At 42.0% G+C, this 24,936-nt stretch overlaps 2 protein-coding genes across 3 annotated transcripts in view; both read right to left on the bottom strand.

Annotated features, from left to right (window-relative positions):
- The window catches only part of frmd5a (FERM domain containing 5a), a gene marked incomplete at its 5' end in the record, with an annotated part of 49,501 nt that extends 35,270 nt beyond the window's left edge, over nt 1–14,231 (bottom strand). For both annotated transcript variants that reach the window (XM_079271920.1, XM_079271921.1), the window contains one exon: nt 14,130–14,231. In XM_079271920.1, coding sequence (XP_079128046.1) covers nt 14,130–14,231 — 102 coding nt within the window. The remainder of the gene's footprint in view (nt 1–14,129) is intronic.
- Nucleotides 14,232–15,491: 1,260 nt separating this feature from the next.
- malt3 (MALT paracaspase 3) lies at nt 15,492–23,621 on the bottom strand. Its single transcript, XM_079297052.1, has 15 exons — nt 23,544–23,621; nt 23,199–23,283; nt 22,970–23,091; nt 22,446–22,584; nt 22,112–22,287; nt 21,825–21,921; nt 21,310–21,345; nt 20,972–21,175; nt 20,096–20,273; nt 19,827–19,901; nt 19,512–19,639; nt 18,041–18,190; nt 17,290–17,444; nt 16,513–16,629; nt 15,492–16,367 (listed from the first exon to the last, which is right to left on the bottom strand). Exons 2-15 carry the CDS (start codon nt 23,209–23,211, stop codon nt 16,029–16,031), a joined length of 1,929 nt encoding a protein of 642 aa, XP_079153178.1. The 5' UTR covers nt 23,212–23,283; nt 23,544–23,621; the 3' UTR covers nt 15,492–16,028.
- Nucleotides 23,622–24,936: the final 1,315 nt, after the last annotated feature.

Here is a 24,936-nt window from a genome sequence, read left to right as displayed (position 1 = left end):
CCTTGACAGATGACCCTCCTCACCCACAGTCGGCACAGCAACACTGATGACAAGATTTAAAAAGCACTTTAAAATTGGCCCTCATTGCCTTCCATCTGTCATCTTCCCAAGTACGTAGGTCTTCAACATTTATATGCTCGTGATTCAGCTTCTGACCAATCTACCAGGGAATTTCATGCAACTTGATGGGTTGGTGCGCTACAGATGTACGTATTACTGCCTGGCTCAACACAGTATGCGAGGAGACTTCATGCTGTACCTTGCTGGTGAGGTTGTCAACCTTGTGTATTTGGGTTTTACACAATAGAGGGCTGGGATATCGAGATTATTATATTTGTCTCAAAATAATAAGAGTTAACCACGATAATTTGTGGTGTGTAGAGTACGCAAGGAGGAAAAGTAGAGCAGTGCCGTATGCCAAGCACTGTCCTAAGGGACAAATGCAATCTGCAGCATGTATATTACTGCCTGTGCCTATTTGAATTGGGCCAAAGAGACATGCTTATGTTGAACACCTTCAGTAGTTTAGAGGAAATGCATGCGTTCTGAGGACACGTGGGAAACTACAAAAACTATCAAATAACCAGTACTGTAGATAGGAAAAAAGCCACTTTACTATTAAAAAGCAGAAACTGTGTGCAATTGCATTCGTGTGTATTACTGATAACTAGCTGTGCAGTTATGACAGAAAAGGAGCAAATTGCTCCAAAACAGATTGTCTTGTGCAACACAGGTGTAAATCAAGTCTCCAAGGACAACGCTATGGTGTTCAGCCATTTCAGCGCAGAGTCCCCGGCTACAGTTCACACGGCCGCCTCGTGTCCAGAAAGACTCTTTGCCATACTCGCATGCATCACATAAATTGGAAAATTGTTCTCATAAATCAGTGATTATTAGAGTCGTGTGGACCAGCAGTCAGCAAGGCCGAGCCACAGCAAGACGCTAATGAACATGCATTATCGACATGCAGCGATAGATACATGTTCCGAAAGGTCTATGTGCTGGCTTAGTACATTTAACTGGAATGGATGGACTACTTGGTGTGGATGCTCCTTCTAATGTTTAAAACATCCATGTTAATGCAATGTACAGTATATCATAGAGCTATGACCTTCAGTAAACCTGAGGTATTATCAAAGATGTCCGTCATTCTCCATTGACAGAGACAGACAAAGAAGGGATGTGTGTTGTTTAGCAACTACTGTGCCGTTGAACAGAGATCCTAATAGACAGCAGATGTTTTGACTTGTCATAGGAAAAGCACAGGTATAAATTAGAGTTAGAGGGTCAGCTGGTTTTCCCCCAACTACCAAATGTTTCTTTAAACAATATCCTCAATGTTACTCCTGGATTATGAAAAGACTCTATAGATTAATGCTGTGACCACCAGTTTTAAATATTTCAATTTTGGGGCAGGGGCTCTACATTAATGATATACATGCTATTACAGAGCTGTGTAACTGGCACACCTAGTATATAATTGATGTTATATGTTACACCTGTGATTGGCAAGTTAAAATGTGTAGAACATTTTGCTGTACGATAGGCCAAACAAACCACAAAAAGAACATTTTGCTGATCCTTCAGTCACTTGTCTCGTGTTCTTTGAACCACCCGTCTCAGCACTAAATCAAATCAAGGTGATATTTGCAGTGAATGAAGTAGTGACTGCAAAGCCTGGCCAACTGTCACAGAGCAAACAGGCCTGACAGCTGGCTGGTAATTACACCAGCGTTAGCGGAAGGCCACATCCTTGGCAAAGACTCAACCACATTTCGCCCGCGCGCAAAGGATGAAAGTTCAAAACTCAGTGAAAGACCAGAGACATATATGCTGATTTCTTCTAAATTAGCAAAATCCAACCTTGGCTTTGGTCGAGGGGAATCCGTGGTCTACATTTAGTTTCATTAATCGAATGCAATATGAATTTCCGAGTAAAGCGAAGTCCTATCTGAGTATCACACATCCCCAGTATCCATAAAAATGCACCATTCCTATATGCGCTGATCTATTATGTAGCCACTTGCAATTTTAAGAAAGCCTGGCCGAGGCAATGTTGTAATTAATACAATATAACAGAGGATGTACCACATCATCTTGGGATTTCATCACTTCCCTCGTGGCTAAAATGAGGACTGTCAAACCTGCTTTGCTCTTGTTTCTTATTAATGATGCCCCAGTGTACGGACGGATCAAGTTCTTTTCTACTGTATGAAGAATCAAGCTTAGAGTGTCTGGTGATTGAGTGATGAAAAGTCCACAGCTAAAGAATAATAAATATACTGACAGCTGTTACACCAGATTTGTAGCTGTACAGTATATGATCTCAGCTTGATTGTAGCTCCTACAGACTGCAGTACTCCTCAGCCTTGACTGCCACCACTGCATCATTACCAAGCCAGCAGCAGCAGTCGCAGTCTGCTCCCACCAGAGGAGAGGGAGAATGGGATGTCCTGAAGGGCACTCCTGGGGTCTTTCCATTAATTTAAAGCTCTGCTGCCACTCTTCAGTTCGCTACCCTCATTAATTATAGAGGCAAGTTAATGCCTACTGTAAAAGAGGCGTTTCAGAAAAGCCCAAAGGAGTCTGGAGTGAGAGCGGTGGTCAATGAAGATGCTGCAGCAAGAGCCAGCCATTCAGGACTCAGGAGAGAGGGAAATGTGTCACTCTGCTCAATCCCATGGAGAAGGTATATAAACAGCAATAAACTGAGTCAAGTAACACAGATAAACACAATGTCCAGGAATGCCGCGGCATTTCTTCCGACAATCTTACAGCATTACTTGATGCAAAATGCTCAAACCAATTAATAAAATATCTACTTTATAGAGAGGCAAAGTCCCGCCCCTTCTGGAGGCCCACTATGGGATTTTATTTTGTGCGGTAATAAACAGCAAGAGAAACATAATTATTCATCCCGTTTGAATTGTGCCACAAATTACACTTTTGATGTTTGTCAGTTGACATCATTTTGTCGTTTAGCTGTTGAAGTATAAGACTGTGAAATTCATAACTACAAAGACCAGACACTCAGTTGTGCAAGTGACGTTTCTCGCTGAAGGTACAATGCCAGTGTATTGCCTCCCGGGATGTGCTCACAAGAGGTTATGCTTCTTTTTCCACTTCCCTGATAATAAAAAGAGTCGCTGGATAAAACACGTCAGATAAGATAACGCTACATTTGTGCATGGATATAGCTAAGTCACCTAGCTAGCTAGCAAGCCAAGGTAACGGCCGCGATGGTGACGTACATTGTGCGGGTCGAGACGAGAGATGTAGTTCACTTATACAAATAACACATATAAGGAATTTAACCCTGGTTCAGTAGCTCTCAATTGTACATAATACACCAATAAAAGTGATAAACACGCTCATAGCTAGTAAAAGGCAAATATAATATCTCCAATAATATCCGAATGTTAGGCTAAACACATTTCTTATGTCACATTTGTGTTGTTGAAGTGTCAAGCGTGTGTATGTGTGTAATTAATTTGCTTGTGTGATTGTTTGTTCATGCTTTGTTGTGAGTCTTCTACTGGAAAAGGAGCCTACATACTACTTTCTATACAATGTGAAAACATTCTAAGACTCCTTTGACTGAAAAGGCAATAAAACTGTAGCACACTGTGAGCAACACAATCAATCCAAGATACATCACCGAGTCTTCCGAAAGCTCTTTTAGAATGTGTTCATTAGTCATTAGCTGTGCATTGTGCTTAAGGCAGCATGTGGGCGGAGGTGGCTAGGCCAACTCCTCTGTAGAGTTTATTCCCTGTACCTGCACTGAGGAATGACTTTGGCTAAAAATAGCTAAGCTCACCACAAACTGGACCACAGCGTGATCAGCATCACCAATACTGTATAACTACAGCCCACAGGATGCCTAATTGATTTCTGTATTGATTGCACACTTAATTGCATTCCAGTTAGGCTAGCTCATGAGCTCAAATGCTAAATGTTTTTTCTCTAGTCTGATATATTTACAGAATATTGTACAAACAGAAATAACATATGTGTGAAGGTTTTTCACTGTCCTCCATTTCACGTATATGAAACTCTACTCAAGCGGCTCTTCACTTCTTGCTCTGCATACGCAGCCAAAGAGACCCGGGGCAAACAATCACTCTTCCCTTCCAAATGAGTTGGGAGACCGACATGCTGGGTAGCTGTGCAAACAGCGCTTCATTCCCCTCAGCAGCACCTGTCTCCCACCCAGGGGACAGAGGGGAGCTCCATGAACACCATTTATTGAGAGGAAAGCACCACTATTGAAACAATCCCCTCCAGACTGCTATTCTGCTGCCATATGGCACACCTCTGTCTGTGTACTCAGCCGAAACAAAGACACAGAGCTGTGACCAAAGGCTAAGATTATTTCCTGAGGTCTTTCTTTGTTCAAATTCTGCAGATTTTCGGTACTACCACAGCTCAAATCATATGAACAAAAGCAGCGAGACTTCAGTGATGCCCTGATTTTTCGCACAACACCTTCATCTTCAATTAGTCCAAAACCTTTGGTTTATGAATTGCGAAATTCATGCCATTCCTATCAGCCTCAGCGGTACTTTGTCTTTAGTGCTAATTAGCAAATGTTAGCATGCAAAATCCTCACAGATCTGCTAGCCTGGCTGTAGACTCTAAGGCTCTAACCGTACACAGGATTTTGTACTTTCCTACGGTTTTGAAAATATTTTATGGATTCAGCCAGGTTGTGCATGCCAAAAGTTTTCAGAAGCTACATTCCAACAATGAACACGGTCGAAATAGTATTGCTTTTGAGTACGATCATTTTTCATATCCAACTCTTTGAAAGATGTATCTTACAGACAATGCTGGCATCAGACTACAGTCACTCAGAGCTCTCAAGCACAGGGAGGTGCATCTGATTGCTCAGAAGATATCGTGCTCTACTCAGTTAGTGATGACATAGACACCCCCAGAGACACAATCATATGCACAACTATTAAATCCTAAACCCGTCAGTACTTGGCCTGAAAACCCATTTTCCTCAAGACAGCAATGCAGTTGTTCAGCACTTACACGGTTCCTAATGTGATTTTCTTGTGCTAGATGTGGGAATAGTCTCCTGTTACAATTACAAACGTTATAGGGCACAAAATTGAATTTTCTGAACAAAATGAAAAGATGCCTGTGATTGAGTGTACTCACTCTCCACTGTAGTCAGTGAAGCGCATAGGCAATGGAGACAGAGGGTACTGAAGAGGATAGGAGATACCCAGATAAAGACTTTGCTTTTTGTCTGATTAATATATGAAGACACAGAATCTAATGAACTAGGGATAATGAGAATGTTTTCCTTGACTGATTTCGAGCAGCTGTTGTAGCTAAAGGAGGAAGAGACTTGAGAAATATCTTGTGACAATCAGGGGTTACTAATCAAATAAATATATGTATTTTGAACTGCGGAAAAAAAAACGTCAAACGGAAGAGTTCACCTAACTGAGGGTGACGTTTGACTGCAGCAGAAGCAGAAATGTATGATAGAGCAGCTGAACAATAGAAAATGGTTGTAGACGTACATGTCAGCAAGGACCAGGTGAAAATCCAAGATCCCTAAAGACAACAGTGCATGTAGATGCCTGCCCTTCTAGTAAACGTTAGAAAATCTAAAAAAAAAAAGACAGGATGGGAGAACCTGCATTCTCGTCTATTACATTCAAAATAAATATCCTTACAAACTCAAAAGAACACTATTTTATTGGCAAACACTACGGTTACTGTTGTTAATCAACACATTTTCCAAATTGACCCAGAAGCTGCAGTGGACCGCTTTGTGTCTGTTGTTGTGTGATTTCCACTGGCCAGCCTCTTTGTCCCCTGCATGTGTTCATCTATCTCCTCTCCAGAGACACTCATCTCTTCTGACTGCTGCGCTGACACACACACAAAGGAAAAGGAGACTGATTGCATGCATGAATAGCTGTTAGTGTAATCTGCAGGCCCAGACACACGTGGAACAACGGAAGCCAGGCCTTTATTTGATTCTAAGATGGAATAAAACAATGCCTGGCGGATGATAATGCCTGCAAATATACTACACAGGCACACGTAATGCAAGCAAACAGTGCTAATGCACACAAATAATGACTCTCATAAAGCAGCTCAGCCTGCCATCTATCTACCCAGTGGAAACATAACTCCTCTGGAGGAAAATGATCCAGAATGGGTGGCAAATTAGACTGAGATGAATTAAACATTCACAAGGTGATTTTTCAACTCGAAATACCAAAAACAACCAGCCCGCCTCGACTCAATGTCTTGCTGCACCAATACACACGGCTCTCTTCGAGCTCCCCCGCTCTCTTCCTTCTTAATTTCCATAAGCGGATTTGTTCAGCCGCTTGCCGTGGCACACCTGAGAGATCCTGTGTATCGTCACTCTTTTGGAGAGAGATAAAAGACGGTAACGGAGAGCGGGAGTGAGGCCTGCTGAGAAGGAACAGACCTTGTACTCTTGGTGCAGCTCAAGTGGCCCTCTTCACAGGCTCCTAGCCGCATCTGTACGAAGATGACAGGTTCTCGCATTTCTCTTAGAGCTCTAGAGACTAATTTGTGAGAGAGCACTTTCACTGCTCAAGATCAGCCACCTTCCTCCTGGTACACAGCACCAACCTGCCAGCTGTCGTTGCTCCACAGGAGGTTATCCTTAGGGGTGTACAGTAGAACACACTAGAGAGGGAAAGCGCTGTTTTCCCTCCTTAATTTCATTACAATTATAAATCATTCTCAAGGGTACTATCATTGTTATTGTTTTGAGCATGCAATGGTGTTAAAAGACAATAATTTGGCACTAAAGAGCTTAATGTGTGCCAGCAAAGCAAGGTACACATTAGATACAAACTCGAGTTTCTAAAATCTAATTATAACGTCAGCATGTCGGTTTAGACAGCTGGATTTGTTGGACCACCTATACTTGTTCACATTCGGCACTGATACACCACTCTGATACACACGATTGTGTTACTCACTGTTACTGATCATGGCATGACCCATCCACATTAAATATAAGTCCTTTATCAATGTCATTGTAAAATCAGTTACATTCATTCACTCACTGTCGCTTTTTTGTGCCGCAGCAACAAATATAGATGTGCAGAGAGGTATACAGGTGTTTAAATGCTCAAGTATCGGCAGAGAAAATAAATGGATTAGTGCATCCCTTGTTTTGGAAATTAAAATGTTCTAAGTTCTACAATCAAAAGCTTTCAGTCGTTTTATATTCTTGTCCAGGAGCGAAACGTCCTTTGTCCTCTCCAACTGCAGCGGACAGGTTGTGCATTCTGAGACTCCGTCATGCAAATCACTACTGCACCAAGCTGTAAATTGAATAACCTCTCCCATCACTCAAGGGCTTTTGTTGACATTATGCTTTTTGTTTATTGCCACACTCTTGGCAAACTAATAGTGTGCGTCAAATCTCAGGACACCATGCCAGAAGCTGTGTATGTGGCAACAATTGTCATATTGCTTTATTAAACATTGCTTAAAGCATGGAACTTGTGTGAACTATTTCGTCCGCTGCTTAACTTCTCAACCCCGTTTACCCCTTATGTTCATTTTTTATTCATACATGACTGACTTACTGTCTGGTGGAGATTATGGTGGGGCTTTTTAAAAAACAGAATAAGTGGAAATTAAGGCTCTACATATACAGTGGTTAAGTGCTGTTTCTAAGGATGAAATAAGCTGTTACCAAACACTCTGCTTAACTGCTAAACATGAAGGCTGTAGGACCTGACAGCTCTTCGTTTGAGGAACTGTTTACCTGCAGGTTACTGAAGACATTATGTGTGAAATTATTTAGCCAACACAAAGTCATCATTCCAGTCAAATGAATTCACTGTAAGCAATACCTCAATCTGCTGAAGTTAAATCCCAGGGGATCCAATAAACGAGGTGCCTTATGAAAATCCACTGAACTACAGATCCAGTTTATCTGAACACAGTCAACCTTAAATTAAGCCTGAACATGTATAATGGCACAGCTGAAGAACTGAAAGAAACGAGTTGTCACTCTACACTTCAAAGCATTTTGATATCCTCACATACTAACGATAACATCAAATCTGTGTCTTGAACAGCAATGACCACACTAAAAACATCACGGAGGCAAGATCCCACTGAGCACGCTAAGTAGGTAAATCTGCTGAAGAGACAAAATAAGACACGAGACACTGAGGCAGGGGCGGAGGAAAAGGGAGATGAAAGAAGGAGGGGAGGGACGGCAATCATTAGCTCAAAAAGCCCTGCAGTGAGGCTGTGTGCAGCAGAACCACAAGCCTGTAGATGCAGAGAAAGAGGTGACCCGTGGAGCAGATGAGGGCGGGATCAAAGAGAGAAATAGCAGGAGGACAAAAGGGAGAAAGGAGAAATATGTCTCGTTAAAAACTGCTCACTTTTTCTCTTGGAAAATGCTCTCTTGTAGGACGCCAAACTTAAATGAAGACTAAACTGAGGGTTGAAGATTAAATGAACCTCTCCACCCCCCATCAGTACTTCTGTGACTTTCACTGCTCTGTTGGCTGATCGGCCAACAGAAAAGTGTCACGGCTGTCAGGTTGCATCTGATTTCAGCTCAGCACCTGTCCCGAGAGCTGATGACACCCACATGATTTTCAATTTCCATCACAAAGCAACTTTTGTGTTGGAGTGCGCGACCAAGAATCATTCACAAGTAACGACATTGTCGGACTGAAAGAGACTAAATACGCGCATGCTCTGGTCCCCTACACAGCTGATAATAGAATAAGAATTGCATGCAAATCTCTCAATTTTCCCCCTGCTGTTGCGCAACAACGTCAACAAAAGTGCTGCTCTGCTGTTTTTCACTGTGAGTGCGTTAGTACGAGCATATGCCTGTGTTTCCTCATTAGTCTGCAGAGGCAGGGCCCTGAAGTAACAAAGCGAGACAATGGCTGTATTCTCTTATACAGCAGAGAGCCCTCTGGCCCACAGACAGACTGGACCAGAGCGATGAGGACCAAGTAGAGAAGCTGGGACAAAAAGAAAAGTCTGACTTTGGATAGCAGCACAGTAACATCTGTCTACTAAGGCTTTTTGAAGGTATACGGGTCAGTAACACAGCAGCAAAAATACAGCAATCAAGTCGTAGTAAATGGTGAACAATTGGTTTCACAATTGCAACGCTGCTAACTTTTTTGTAGAGCACTCTTCCCAAACAACAGATATATATCACAACTGATATTTGTGCCCTCCACGCTGCGATCGAGCACGCTATGGTCCCAAAACAAAACATTAGGGCTGAACAAAGAATGCTCTGCACCAAATTGCGTCTCATTGTAAAACATAGGCTGCTACACTTGATGTCTGAGTCTGATACAACATTGCAATTAAAACTATGCTCACAAATTTTTGAGGTCAGCATTTGAAGAGAGCTCTTATCTGATTAACTCTCTGGCTTGAGCTGGTGCATCACTCCTGTGCATCATAGCTGCAGGTTACAAACACCCTTTGTTATCAGTAATTGATCAAAGCGACACTGTCCATTTCTCTTATCAGCAGACCAGTCACCATAGGAATATACTGCTCTAGGATGTTTAATATTCATGCTCCCAGGTGGAGCATAACCTCAGGCCCCTGCGAGTTCCTCTCTGTCACATAATACATCCCAGACAACACAATGGAGGGCTCAGCAGACTGCCACTAACACACTGACAGACTGCCTGCCTGCTCTCCATCCAGCCCACACACACACACACACAAAGAGACACTGGGGAATATGAGAGGGCCATTTGGTGAGACAAACCCAAACAAGCTCTGCAACCACATTTAGTGGCTCTACTACTAGTAGAGCAGGGACGTCCTTCAATCAGAGGATCGGCGGTTCGATCGCTGGCTCCACTAGTCCATGTAGATGTGTCCTTGGAAAAGACACTTAACCCCAAATTGTTCCCGCAAGCTGTGCCTGCTGTGTATGAATGGGTATGAATGGTTTAGTTAGGGTCCTGATGGGCAGGTGGCACCTTGCATGCTAGCCCCAGCCATCAGTGTATGCATGTGTGCGAATGGGGGAAATGATGACATGTAGCGTTAAAGCGCTTTGAGTTGTCGGAAAAGTAGAAAAGCAGTCCATTTACCACTTAGCATCTTGATTTGATGCAGTGCAACAAATTGAGAAAAGTGTTTATGTGTGTGAGCTTTTAATGAGTGCATAGCCAAAGCCATCTCATCTTCAACTGAGCTCTGTCATTAATCCCAGTAAGCTAATGCAGGTTATTTCCCAGTAATACCGCACTGGAGTATGAGAGCTGTGTGTGAGATAGCAATGACACACGAGGCTGAAGATCAAGGACCACATCCAAAGGCAGCAAAGGAGCATCAGCCCTTTGCAGCCTCGACACGATGCACCAGCCCTTTTATTACGAACGAGACGTGACTGATGAAGTATAACTGGCAAGTGGCTGCTCCCACATGTCAAATCCCCATGCGAGAGATTGGAGAGGGCTGCAAGGGGCTGTTCTGCTCTGCTGTGTAGATGCTACAGTGATGTAATCCTTAATCACAAACCAGCCATGCGCCACACGTTCAGCCAATCGAGATGCTGGTGCGCAGTGATGCTGGTAAACACAAGTGACGTTCTCCGGAGGTTACCCCTCATGAAACATTCAGACCTAGCACACATTTTAATCATTCATATGAAGCATAGCAACAGTGTGTCAGCATCAGTGAGCTCTGAACACACACACACACCTGCACACAGACGCACACAGAAGTATGCAGACTTCCAACCCTGGTTGACATTTGCCTATAGCATACCTGACGCAGGAAACTTCTGAAGGTCCTGACAGTGCAAAGTCAGCAAAGACCTGCAGTCACCAGGGATCTCTGAAGTGTCACATTGTACACTGCAGCTAAAACTGTTATCACTATATATAAAACAGCTTTGCCAATTTTCCAACACATCGAGCTGTTCATATGAGCTTTAACTGCAGAATATCTATGACGAGGATGACGTCACAGTAAAAGACTGAATGTGTGTCAGGGGATCAGTAGGACAGTCCCATGCAGATTGGTGTGAGCATGGCATCGGTCACATCACCACCACTGCCCTCAAATGGCATTCAGCGAAATAAATGAACTTCCTGTGAGCACTAACGGCCGAGTCTTTGTCAGGGCTTTTGGGAGGGGAATCCTGACCAGTGAGTGATCTCACATTTTGTTAGGGTAACTGTGGAGTCACCGTAGCAACAGCTGAGACACTGGCCCCATGTTTCAAAGTAAAGCATCCTAAATACACACACACACAGGCTCCCATCCCCCGGCAGTCTCCTCACCAAGATGTCAGCAGACCTAAGGAGAACTTGTTCAGGCCTGGTCACTAGTGAAAGGGTGGAAAGTCTTGCACCAACTCTCAATCATCTTGGTGCAGACTTCACAACACACACACACACGTTTTTCACTTGTGGGTGGATTAGTGACCTGGAAGCTGGTGGTTGTGGATTCCTCAAACAAAACGGTTATTAGAAAACTAAGGGAAATCACAGGTTTCACAGGCTCTGCAGCTGAAAAAGAGTGGGTCAGTTCACTGTGCTGAAAGACATTCAATAAATCTGTAATTAATTAGGAGTACGACAAAACACTGGAGGTTTTCGTAATGCGTGAGAGATAGTAAAAGGAGAAAATAAGTACGATCTACATCTTACATCATCACACTTTTATTTACAAGCAGCAAATGGAAGACACAAATTGTCAGAAACAACAGGCCTTGGGTGGAAGGGAGCTTAAACGCACCCTATTCTTTTTATATTAAAAAGTACTCAAATAGCTTTTTGAGTAAAATTCTTTCAGGTATGGAACAAAACTGTTCAGGTCAGACCCATAGACAAATAAGAGCGTATGCTATATTTATAGTGGGTGAATCCATTTGGTTCTTGTCTTTGATTAATATGGTATTTTCTTTACATGTGATTTACCTGTTATTCAGACGTGACACAAATAAGAGACACGAGTGAAGTCGGACTCTCTGCTGCTACATTGCATTGAAATCGGAGCAGAAGAGGCCTCAGGGCAACAGAGGAATTCAGGCACTTCCATCAACCTGGGATGAGATGACAGCTAAATCTACAGGTCTGTGTAATTATGAGTGCTCACTTTTCCTCCTCCAAACAAAGTGGAAAGATCCATAATTCATTAAAGCAAAAGTTGATGCATTACAGCTTGAAAGATGGACACATTTTCTGCCCTTCTTTTGAATGCTCAGCTGCGGTGCATGCATATTTTGTGTTCCTGCTGAGGACATTTCTGCTCAAGGTGGCTTTATAAATGTAGACACCATGGGGATGTCCCTGTCATTGAGGAAGTTGATACCTGATTCAATGTCAGAGAACGGAAGGAGGCGAACATAAGTCAGGGACAAATCTGAATTTGGAGCCGTCAAACAGTTAAGGGGAACCGATCAGAGTGGAATGGAAACAGGTCTGGTGGGAATACATTCCCAGGGAACAGGATAGGAAGGTGAAAAAGAGAAGGATGAAGAGACAGAAACACACAGAGAGGAGATTACGAGAGACTGAGAATATATGACCGAGTTATGCCTCGTATTTTGCATTCCTTAGTCTAGGCATCCTGGGTAATTTGTTTTTTTTAGCAGAAGCTTGGATGGGAAGGAAGAGCAAAGTTTGAACTAAATGAGGACTACACTGTAGCAGTGCCGTGAGTCAGGTGGATTAACCCGCTCCCTCCCACAGCCAGGTTAGACACAAAGATAGTCAGGATGCCAGACCGTCACAGCAGAGCAGGAGCATTCTCATCTCTCACTTCCCATCTTCCAGCCTGCTGACGTCAGCCACTCGACACACGTAGACCACACGACTCTGCTGCAGTCAGCACACCTGCTGGCTTCACAGTCCATCTGGCCCAGCTCCATCTCTGGCTCGGCTCTCCAAGCAGAAATGCAGGTCTGTTTACAACCTGGGCACACAGTCACCGTCCTACAATATGGCAGGATCCATTTCATGCTTGCTCCTGGGAGAAAAGAAGGAGCGATTGCAGTATAGCCTGCTGCTGATAACGGATATCAAAGTGGCAAGAATCATGCACGTCTTATTAATGTTTAATTTGCTTGACATTGCAGGTTAAATGTTTCCTTGCTGTGTTGTGGAGCGGATTTAATGTGTCTACATGTTGCTGACTAGTCAGAGAATTCTCTCAGGATTTTATTCACCCCTTAACTACAAATGCACGGCATCCACAAAGGGAAGAATGTTGTGTTGTAATTGATGTGACAGGCCCTCTCACCTACTTTTCTAATGAAATCAGCATGAACATAAAACTGCACAATCATCAAAGCAGTGCTTGTAGTAGTGAGACAAAAGGCGCATCTCAATATCAGGACCTAGTTCTGTTTCCATCTTTACAAGTAATATATGTCAGCTGACAATATCAATTGTTTGTTTTCCACTCCACACAGTGTGGTAAATTACCGTTTTTTAATGAAAGAAAATGTCATAGATGCACATATGAATCCTGCAGTCACTAAACGACAACACTCAGTCCTGCATCGAACACCACATGCTTCAGTTAGGCTTCTACCAGTGTTTATCTGGAAGGGCCACATAATGTAACTTAGTAGGTTCTCCAGAGCAGTAACGGGATCCCTGATGTGCATTATTGATGTCGGCGGTTCAAGGGAAACTGCATGAGCAACACTAAATGATGGTAATTAATATCAACAAGCAGTAATCCAACAAGCAATTCAAGGAAAGAGACAAACTGAGAAATGAATCCTGTCAAAACGCCCTTTCAGTCATGACTTTCAGAGCACAGAGTGCTTTTGACACCCCATCAACCTGAGCTGGAGGGAACTGCCATGTCTGTCCTACAAAGCTCCCTGAAAGCCTGTCACTACATTCACTCATGAAGTCTGGAAATGATGGGTCACGCGAAGGACGTACACCATGCCTTGTGTTATTTGAAATTACAAAAATAACTTCATGTAATTCTGCTCAGGATCTATATTGTCTCTTGGTAGACACCAGCAGCGGGACATGCAGGCACCTGCCGTCCCTCTGCTCAAACACTCGCTTTTCCGTCTGCCAGGTCGGACACAATCGCATCGTTTTTCAGAGAGTGGTCGACAGGTGACTGACCTGAATGGTGCAGGTATATTCCGAATCATCCAGCAGTCTGACGGTGCAGCTGTATTCCCGATCGAGATTCCTGATGCTGCCACTCATGAATCGGCTCAACATCTTCTCAGAGAGTCGCTGCTCTGCGTCTAGGACCAGAACAATAAACTCAACACCAGCGTGCCAGTGAATGTCACATTGACCATAATCCCCGGTCCCCTAAACTACCAGCAGCCACGGATTCAGCCGCAGAGGCGTGCACCATTGTTGTCCCGTTAAGTTTCCGTGCAAGTGGGCCCGTGCAGAGAGCAGAATCCAAGGATGCCCGCATCCAGATCCAGAAGGCAGCTCAGCCCTGTTGTGTGTCTGTGGCAGAGCCGAGGATTATCTCTCACCATTCACCGCCGCCACTTGAGCGAGCGGGCGGGTCCCAATGAAAACTGACGTCAAAGTCAGCCAACGGGAGCGTGTGGCGTTTTCCCTGCGCTTTAACGTCCAACATTGTTTTTCTTACCCCGCAATTTGTCCTGACACACAGCAGCTACCTATTGCTCAAGTCAATTGAAAAACTGTCTTCTGTTTGTGAAATATCGAGTGGATTTGTTCATACAGCAAAACGTGTTGCCGTACCCAATTGTAACATAATGCTGGAATGATAAAATGCTTCCATCCAGAATACACAGGCAACTTTTGTCCGCGAGGTATTCGTGAATAATCGGTGGTATTTAGCCTGAATACAATTTATCAAATATCTCTTTGTGAAGAGCTCCAAACAATATCTGAATAGAAAATATCTCTTGAAGTGTCCTGTGGAGTTGATGAACTGACTTTCAACCAAAACCATGCCAGAATGACCTAAAAGCATTGTTTAAATATCAATAGTTTGATCATAGGTAAGGCATCCTGGAAGTGGGCAAGGCATTGTTTATCGTACCTCTTCCTAGATCATGTTGGGTGAATATTGAATGTATTCTACTGTCACCTGCAGGCCAGTCATCGTTAGTGCGTTTTACGCGCTAAATTTCCACTCACTTATTTAAATTACTCGGAGCAAAATGGACCAAATCATTATCACAACGCCTCCTTGCTTTATTTACATGAAAGTCCAATGTCTTTATTGCAGCATAGCAGAGATATAATGATGTGTCAGGGTTAGGGATATTGTAACATTTGAAAAACTATGTAAAACGCAGCCCGTACATAGACTGCACCTTCTGTGCCGTGACCCGGATTCGAACCGGGGTTGCTGCGGCCACAACGCAGAGTACTAACCACTATACGATCACGGCGAGCTAGTGGGGACTGGTGCTGCAGGCAGACATTTTGTGTATAACACATACAGGCACGAGAAGGATGATATTGTTTATTTGAATTGGTTATTGGACAAAACTGTTTCTACATTTCGTCTGAAGTCATGCAATTCAACGTCAGCTTGTCAAAAGAAGCAGGCACGCACTCCTTACCTCAAGGTACTCCCTCAGGTTTTAATAAACAAACCAGAATTCAGCATCATACAGTATTCATTTTGTTGATGTTTTGTTTACGTGTAGTCTATTCAACGATACAAGTTTGTAAATTACATGTTTCCAAAGACTGAGAACTAAATAAGGAAAGTAGTGGTCTTTATTAGATAAGTTATGAACAGTAATATTAGTCTTTATTTGTTAAATTAGGCTAGCCAGCTCGCCACTGATGTAAAAGTATTTTACAATGTACAATGAAAATCTGTGGCTTTGAAAAGTAGTTAAGTGTTAATGTTTATTCAGTGTTAAGATAAGAATTGATGGCTAGTAACGCAAACCAAACACAAACCCCAGTCATTCACTCATTCATTCATCATTACCATTAACCACAGATGATTTAGATGCATGATTCAGCATCACAATTTCAAACTAGCATTTGCAAAATGACCAGCAAGGTCTAGTGCCGAAGAGTGAAGTCTTGTAGTTCATTTTCATCGTTCTCTTCAGGTTCGTTGCTCCTTGCAACTGCAACTTCAGCAGCACACTCTGCCTTTCTGGTGAAAGGGCGACATGGACCAGCCGGAGTCTGATGCAGCCGTGGTTTGCTGCTTGCCATGTTGCCCATACTTTGAGCGGAAGAACCTTCTTGTTCCTTGGCTTTTGTCCCATGATTCCTCGTGTACAGTTTACAGGAGGCCACCAGAGGCCTTCCTATGTCCACCCGTTGGCTTTCTGTCTGGCGCAGCTTACTGTCCATGTGAGTATAGTGTAGATCCACCTTGATGACCAGCGTCTTCTAACAAATGCAAATGATAAAAAACAAAATTACACATTTATTTTACAGTCTTTCTTGTAAATACTTGCTCTGTTTTGATTGAAATGTACACTGTATATTAAAAATAAAAGGTACAGAATCGGGACATATATCATCAACTGCGTACCGTAAGCTTTTGAAGAGCACAAAGTCGCAGAGTACAGTCCGGGTTTTCAGATTTACTAAATAGTAGAGAGTCCATCTCCTCTGACCTGCCAGGGCTGGAAAATATGTCTTCCATTGGCTAAGGATTTAAAGCATAAAATATGTTGTCAGCATTATCACAATCTTTACCAACTATATAACATTTATAAGTTCACTGTCAATAAACATGTCCTGTATTTACACTGGCCTGGCACTCACTGCTAGAAATGCACTACAACACGAATGCATTCAAAGATCCGCCACTAGATGTCAGTATGGGCCAAGATTCTGCATGGATGCATTACACTAAGAGAAGAACAGCAGATTACTAGCACTACATCCTGCTTTGCGGGTGGCTGCTGCAGGCTGGAAGTCCATATATGGGCAGAACTTCCTCCGACATGTGAAACGCGTCATTAACATCACATGACAAAATCCCGGTGACTCGTGGAAACAGGCTGAGCGACATGGAATTCATGATGTAGACATAACTCAGCTCAACTCAATGTTGAGTTTCGTAACTCTTAAAAAGACTAAATCTGACTGAAGTGATGTGTCAACAAAACAACAAAGGCAGTGATGTTGAAATTTCTGTATGTTGTAAATTTACTTTTTACCTCTAGTGTGTTTCTGTGTGTGTCTATTATTAACCGAAAGTGCCTTGGCTCAAGAATGTCACTGTATAGATCTGTTGTGGCTCCTATATGGATGAGAATAAAACTGGAAAGGATAGTTTTTAAGTAAAAAATTGAATATTTACAGGTATGCTGCTCAGGGTGACGGTGCAGTCCTGGGTTCGGAGGCCTTTAGTCTTTACAGTGGCAAAAGCCACCAAGACATTCGAGAACAAAGCTGAGAAGCTGACTTCCACTTCTACTCCGCAAGCAAACTTCAGCCTCTTCTTCGGTGGTAGCTCTGAAAGGATATATGAAAAAGTGTTTTTTGTATTCATATTTTCATGATGACTACATATAACATGCTCCACAAGTGTTGTAACACTGAGATAGAGAAGCTGAACCCTGGATTAAGCACATTAGGGACTTTCAGCCTTTCTGTTCAATTAAGCCGCAGACTTTTTATCTTTCATGTCTGAAGGAGATCCTCAGACTAGCTGACTGCTCTATTATAAAAGGGTTTCGGCCAATTTGAGGAAGTTATGGTGTCAAAATTCAACTTCCTTCCATTAAACAGGAAAATACTGTTTGTAAAACGAACCAGTTCCTTGTTTGATTTACAAAAACAGTGAAAATATCATAATCAACCACAACGTCTGCACTTGGTTTGTCACATGCTGTAGAGTAGGAGGTGTGGGTAAGAGTAAAGAGAACGATCTATCACACAATCAAGGTGACATCAGATCACAAAACGGAACTGGGTTTTACTGAATGGAAAATAAACTGGAATGTGGATGTATTTTACATATCCTTTCTGCAATGCGATTTGACCGAGAATTTTAAAAGAAACATAGGAAAAACGCATAACACAGACAAAACAAATGTTCCTGAACTCACCATTTGCTTGTCTCCAGCAGGCCTCTCGCTGGTGAAGCTCCCTTGTGTGGCCGGTGGTCCGAACTGGGTCTGCAAGGGATCGAGGTTCCTTCAGGGTGTGTTTGATCTCCACCTGCTGCTTGCCTTTGACTAGAGGGTCTCTGCTTAGATCTGGTGTAGAGAGGACAACACAGGTAAATATGATGCCTGTAAGAGCTGAAGACAAAACTCTACAGCAACTTTACATACAGTACAAATGTAATTATTTCCAGGGTGTTTTCCCCTTTTGTACTAAGTCCACTTTGACCAATATTGAAAAAAATCAACACTTCATTAACAACTAAAACCTCCATAAAATGATTAGCAATGACAACAGCCTGTCCACCCATACTCTTTGGCTCATGGGGCTGCCTGAGTTTTGCAATAGCGTGGAGAAAAAGATCATCAGATTCACATGGCTGGCTTTGAGGAACTCAGGGAAACGTGAAATGACAGTAATTATTCACAGTAATTGACTGGCTAAATGTGTTTTGGAAAAACCCTATTCACCAGAGTAAATACATATAAATACATGCAAACGTAGGAATCATTTAAAAGGTTAACAGGGTGGAATGGCTGGCCAGTAGTGAAACCACAGTGAAATAATTTAATATGCATGTATTCTTGGCTTTTGAGAGGATATGGCATCAGGAATATTTGGGGTGAGCTGTCTTCGCTATAATGGATGAGCAACCAGCAGCTCATCATCATCAGCAGCTCTTTTTCCATCTCCAAATAAGTCCCGGACAAGATGAGCAGATATCTCAAACAGAGGCTTGGGGTTTTTTCAAGTTACTGCCCACAATGTGGCTCAAGGATTTCAAATAAGAAGTAAAAAGGGATGAAAACCTGTTTTAAGAACGTCACAATCATGGCTCATTTGTCCATCTAAATATATCCACAGACACACAGTTTTCCGTCAGCAGGCCGTCCTGTGAACCCTGGCCGGGGTGCCCAAACGGCAGAGCAGCTGTCTTGCACTCTGCAGCTCTCAGGTTTCCTGCTGTTCTCTTGCCAACAGTGTGAATTTCCAGAGAATGAGGTCACAAGCTAATGGTACCTCGAAAAATGATTCAACCAGAGACCCATCAAACAGACAAACACAATCTCAAGATGGGACAACTTCATCACTCTGTCACAGCTATTTACAAGTCCTGAGTAAACAACAATAAAATGAGTTGCCAACAATTATAAAACGTGTCTGTGGTTCACTCCAGTGCACCAAAGAACAACCTGTTCCCTTCAGATCTGTTTACCGCAAATCTCCCACAACTGTCAACTTACTGAGTAAATATGACTTTAGTGACAAACAAGCTTATGTTCTCCTTCAAAGAATGGTTGATCAACTACATCTATCCTTGTTACAGCATCACTTTAGAATCATTTTAGGGCTGATACATTTTGGATTCATCATTATGTTCTCAAAAAACGCAGTCCTTTTTAATCAACTTACCCTCGGACACCTTCTCTAAGACATGTGTGACTTTCTCGGTCTGCAGGATGTGCTTGTTCAAGTATTTAGTGAAGATTCCAGAACTTTTCCCTCCGTCCTGGACCTCGTACGCCTCAGCATCTTCACATCTGCATTAGTTAACAAAGGAAATGTTGTTGAAAAAAAAAAAAATAAAAAAAAGATTGCAAAGGATTTAGTTCTGCTTTTTTAATAAACATAACTTTCCATTCCACAGCATGTTGACTGAAAAAATAGGTGTTGGTTTCTGTATTTGTAATTAGATATTTATAAAAGAGCGAATAAAAAGGTACATACGTGGCATAACCGTAAACGGTGTTCCCACTGGGTCCCAATGGCATGATGCCTGAAGCTATGCAATCCTGGTTGTACCTTCAGAAGGAGAAATACAGTAAGCAATCAAAAACAATCTAGCACATTATGAAAAAATCTAGTTTAATGTACAGTATATGATAGTATGTACATATGTATAATACAGTATGTATAATCATCAGTTTACAAATAAACGTGAAAACACATGTCCCTGTCTTCTATTTGTGAAAACATGAATGATTAACTGTGCCTACCATTTTCTACAGGTATCCAGAAGAATTACACTCAGTGCAGTCCGTCTCTGCTGCATACTGAGCATGACCCTCTGCACACAGACACAGTTTTCAGGCCGGTACGGTTGGGGAGCATCGACAGCCACCAAGTAATTCCTCCCAACGCGCTCGTATCCATGACCCGCATAGTAAAAAAGGCCTGTCAAGAGTGTTCAAATGCATCTAGTTACCACTTACAATCATCACATTTTGCATTGAACATACGCAATCCTTGTAATGTTTGGAGGTCCCGCTGGGGAGAAAGACACTGATTCCTTTACAGAATGATATGTTTCAAAACTATCTTTATTTTCCATCTTTCAGCATTATTAGCAAGAGAAAGTGGAGAACAGTAACTGAGAGTATCATTCTGATACATCATGTCAGTTCTCTTATCATTGCTTCTATACAGTCATCAATATCATTTCATATTACAGCTCTGCTGCTGTTTAATAACAGTCGTGGCCTTGTTCCCCTGAACAATATAACTTGTTCTTGAAGCTGTATGCTCTAGTTATTAATAGTTGAATGTCTTCATACACTTCAATGCCACCGATCTTTGTTGTTTATTAAAACTGTATAACTGATTATCACATGTCGAAAGACTTACATTTAGTGGATTGTTTGCCAAATTGTGAATGGCCCTCTTCAAATACTATACAAGTCTCTCTCAGAGTGTTACTGGCACACAGGAAGTGCCATAAATAACACATGAAGATAACAACGCCCACGCTTTTTTTTTTACCCCTTTTCTGCCCACTCAACCATGCATGTGTGAAGCTACAGGTACAGTGAACCACGCAGGGATTCATGACCCAGGACGCGAGAAAAAAATGAGGTATCGCAAATTCTACTCACCATAAACTCCTCTGTCAAGGAGCTGAATGAACTTGTCAATAGCCGCCAGCATCTCCTCCCTGGTGAGATCCAGCAGGGAAACCACTCTGAAGCCAAGCTGCTGCAGGAGGTTGGCCAACTCATGTACATCCATAATGGGGGCCATTAAGGGAGGGTGATTGGAGTAATTCAAGTTGCCAATAAGTAGGGCAACTTTATCAGTGGCTAGAACAAAGATCACAGTAGAATTCGAATTATAGCAACAAAAGGAAATTCTCAAACATAACGTGATTGCGTTCTACTGTAGCACACTAAAAATAGCAAGGGTTGACACAGAGTTTCTTTCCATAAAACCGTACCTGTGGGTGCTGCAGGGGGAAGCGGATCAGTTTGCACTAGAGGATATAAAAAAATATAGGTGCACACAATTAGTTTTATGAACAAACATCTGATTTAGTGTACTATGATTTTGTCCAGGGGACACATATCAGGCAGTACAATTAACAATTTCATTATATATATATTTTTGTGATCTGCACTGTACATGCCACAACATAAACCGGAGAAACACTACAAGAACTAGTTTCACTTTACATCACTTTCCTGTTGTGTGTCTTAAGGCTCGGATCAAGTACTATTTGGAGTCTAACTTCCTTGTTAGTCTTTAGAAATGGGAAAGTACCTGCTGCATAATGGAAATAACTTCTAAGTGCTAAATCAGTGTAATGAAAGACGTGGTAAAAAAAACACATTTTCTTCACAGCCCTTTCATTGGAAATGGAGGCAGTATGGTCTGAGGAAAAAAAACAATGATACAACTGGGAAAAGACAGAGTTGAACCAAGTTGATAAAAGTAGTTTCAGTTATGACTTACCAATGTCAACATCGACTGGTTCAGCCCACGTCTCCTCAAGCACGTTAGATATGGAGCACAGGTATGATCCTTTATGTTCGGCTGTTGCACGGTCGATCTGCAGGCACCACAGTTGATTATATTCCTGCCATTGTTTGTCTTTCTGGCTATTGCCCCACATGTAAGATTACTCATAACATCGATATTAAACGATATTAATCGAGGGTGCACGATTCAGCCATTGAATTGACACAGTAAATATTGCACAGTGTAAACAATCACTGTAAAAAAAAAAAAACCTTCCTCACCTGCAGCATGCCACTAGTCTTGTCCTGCAGCGGCTGTCCATTTCTGTACCACTGATAGTGGGGAGTGGGGATGCCAAAGGCAGCGCAGCGGAGAGTGAGTTTCGTACCTTGTCGGACTGTCTGGGGTTTAGGGTTGACAGCAATGTGTGGCTCACCCAGCCAGTTTTCTGGCAACCCTGATGATAGATAGAGATTTAAACTCAAAGCGATGTTCTAGCAATGTGCATGATACTGATTGATTGCCAGCTGACAGGCAGAGGCTATCTTGCAATACAACAAAGAGGAAACAAAAGCACCACCCTACTGCAATATAAATCAACATGAGAATGCATACCTGATTTATCAATGTCCAACATCTTCACTTTCAACCAGTCGCTGAACACGCAGTTACAAAAGTGGTCATTCACTCGACACACATAGAGCTGAGTTTTTTTAGCTTTGATGGTCAAGTCTGCTTCAGTGCCTCCGGACACCTTGAAAACAAAACAAAATCATATTTTAACCAAGAACAGAAAGGTTCATGGAGAAAAGATTAAGAGTTGTGCGAGACTGTGTCAAAGTTTGTCTCGATATGACTCGTTTCAGTTTGTCATGTTTAGTAGCTAATTGGTCCTATATTTAAACTGGTGGTTTAATTGAGCTCAAGACAGCTGTGCACCAGAGTAAACATGCACAAGCATAGACAAACAGGGAAATTCACAGCAACACATAATGGCCACCCACAGTAGACGTTATATCCACATTTAACAGTTGTAAGTGTCGTTCAAAATGCTCGAGTGTGTTTTGAAACCTTCAAAAGAAACTCAAGAAAAGTTGTTTGTAACTCAAACACATGATGCACAAGTGAAATCAACAAACCTCCTTTTCATCAGTGAACCACTGGTAGTTGAGGATACCTGTGCCCTCAGCACGGACACTCAGGGTCACCTTGTGGTTCACAGGCACACACACAGAAACAGGATGGCGCACTACGACAATTTCTGAAACAAATCAAGTGAGAATCTCAAGTCATCTGAAATCACACTGTGGTGTCTTTATTTTTGAAAAGTCCCCTGAATGTAGTGTGGTGAAGAGACGCATGCCATACCGCGGATCATCATTGGACAGGGTTTGTTGCGGGATCCAGTCGTCAGTTCATCTTCTTCTTCTTCTTATTATGATAGCACAACAGACTGTAGGAAGTGGAGTCAAAGTGGTCAATTAGTATTTTTCAAAAACTCCCTTTAGTGGGCTGCTGGCCCAAATCCGATGAAAACACCACGTCATGAATGTCTAGCCTCTGGCACTAACTTTTCGTTTCTCGTGAAGTTTAACTAACGTTCAGGTTATACCGCAGTGAACAATCATGTAGTTTCGGTTAGAAATGCCACTAATTTCGACATAAATATGATCAGTGTTCAAAATTCTTTAAACACTCATGTGTTATGCATACCTGCCGTCAGCCTCGGACCAGTTGAGCAGCTGTCGGACCTCAGCCAGTAAATGTTTTCCTCTTGAGCTTCAACTTCATTTATATCTAGAAAACTCTCCCTTTCCCGGAACGAGGCAGTGTACGCACACATTACCGGTAGGTCTATAATACGAGAGCACCTCATAGAATATAACCTTTGGCACACTTGAAAAATACAGAGATTTTATTTTATTTTGAAATGGTACAGCTATTATTTAATAATTGTCCAAACAACGAACCATGCGCTGGATAGGTCTATGCGAATCATGTAAGGTAGATGCAAGTGGAGCCACTTTTACAAGCATTACGGTAACGATCGTTCTGGCCCTTTTTCATGTACTGTACAATTTACAGGCTGAGATTTAGGGAGATAAGACTGGACACACTCACTGTGTTTTCAATAGTCTAGATTTTGCCTGATTTGTGTTAAATTTCCTACAAAGATGTGAAATTAAATATTGTCACCATGTTGTGACGATGGATTATTCTATTCTTGGCTTATGTACACAAAAACAGCATTTCACTCCCACAAATTGCCCAACATCGTAGATCATGTGACCTTCACTTGCATAATGTGTGTCAATCATGGTTAAGTGTCCTACTATAACAACACAACATTTGTGTATCCGTTTTAACACAGAGTTAAGGGTTATGTCTTGAAATATATAGGAAGTAAGTGTTTATGATCCTTTATAGACCATTCATTGAAGCATTTCAATCAAATATATTCAATAATAGGTTTATTAATATTTACTTTGTAAAATGTGTGTATTTTCTGGATACTGTTACGTATATCAGACTCAGAATTAGAACCGTTTATTGCCAAGTACGTTACACATACATACATTTGACTTGGTGAATGGTGCATAACAACAAACAATGAACACTGAGCAATAATCGAGACATCATTTAAAAATAGAAAAATATTAAAATTTACAATAAAATATGGTACAGAAATAAACAAATAACAGTACGTTAAAAAAAAGTGGCAAGTGTATTTTAATACAGAAACATTGGATGTGCAATACAAATTAATAGTTATATTATTTCTTAGTATCCCTGTCGCAATATATCTGGCCTGTTTACAAAACGTTATTTCTAAATTATGATATTTGCCTGATTTCTAGGTTATTTTTGTTGTTGTTTAAACTAGATTGTATTTTATTATTATTTTATTAAACCTTAATTGAACCAGGAAAATCCTAAAATTGATCTGAAACGTCAGCAGCAAGTGGATCTCTATGTTGTCACCATGTGTTGCAATACAAAGTGAGGGGGGGGGCTGTCCCTAAGCAACTCTTGAGCAAAGCATAGCACTTAGACTATTGGTTGTCATCAGCTAAAGACACAGACATGTTTTGCAAGTCCAAATCCA

This window comes from Melanostigma gelatinosum (assembly GCF_949748355.1).
Source record: "Melanostigma gelatinosum genome assembly, chromosome: 1".
In the NCBI taxonomy this organism is placed as follows: Eukaryota; Metazoa; Chordata; class Actinopteri; order Perciformes; family Zoarcidae; genus Melanostigma; species Melanostigma gelatinosum.
Note: the sequence above shows the minus strand (reverse complement) of the source record. Positions and strands in the feature narration are given on the sequence as shown.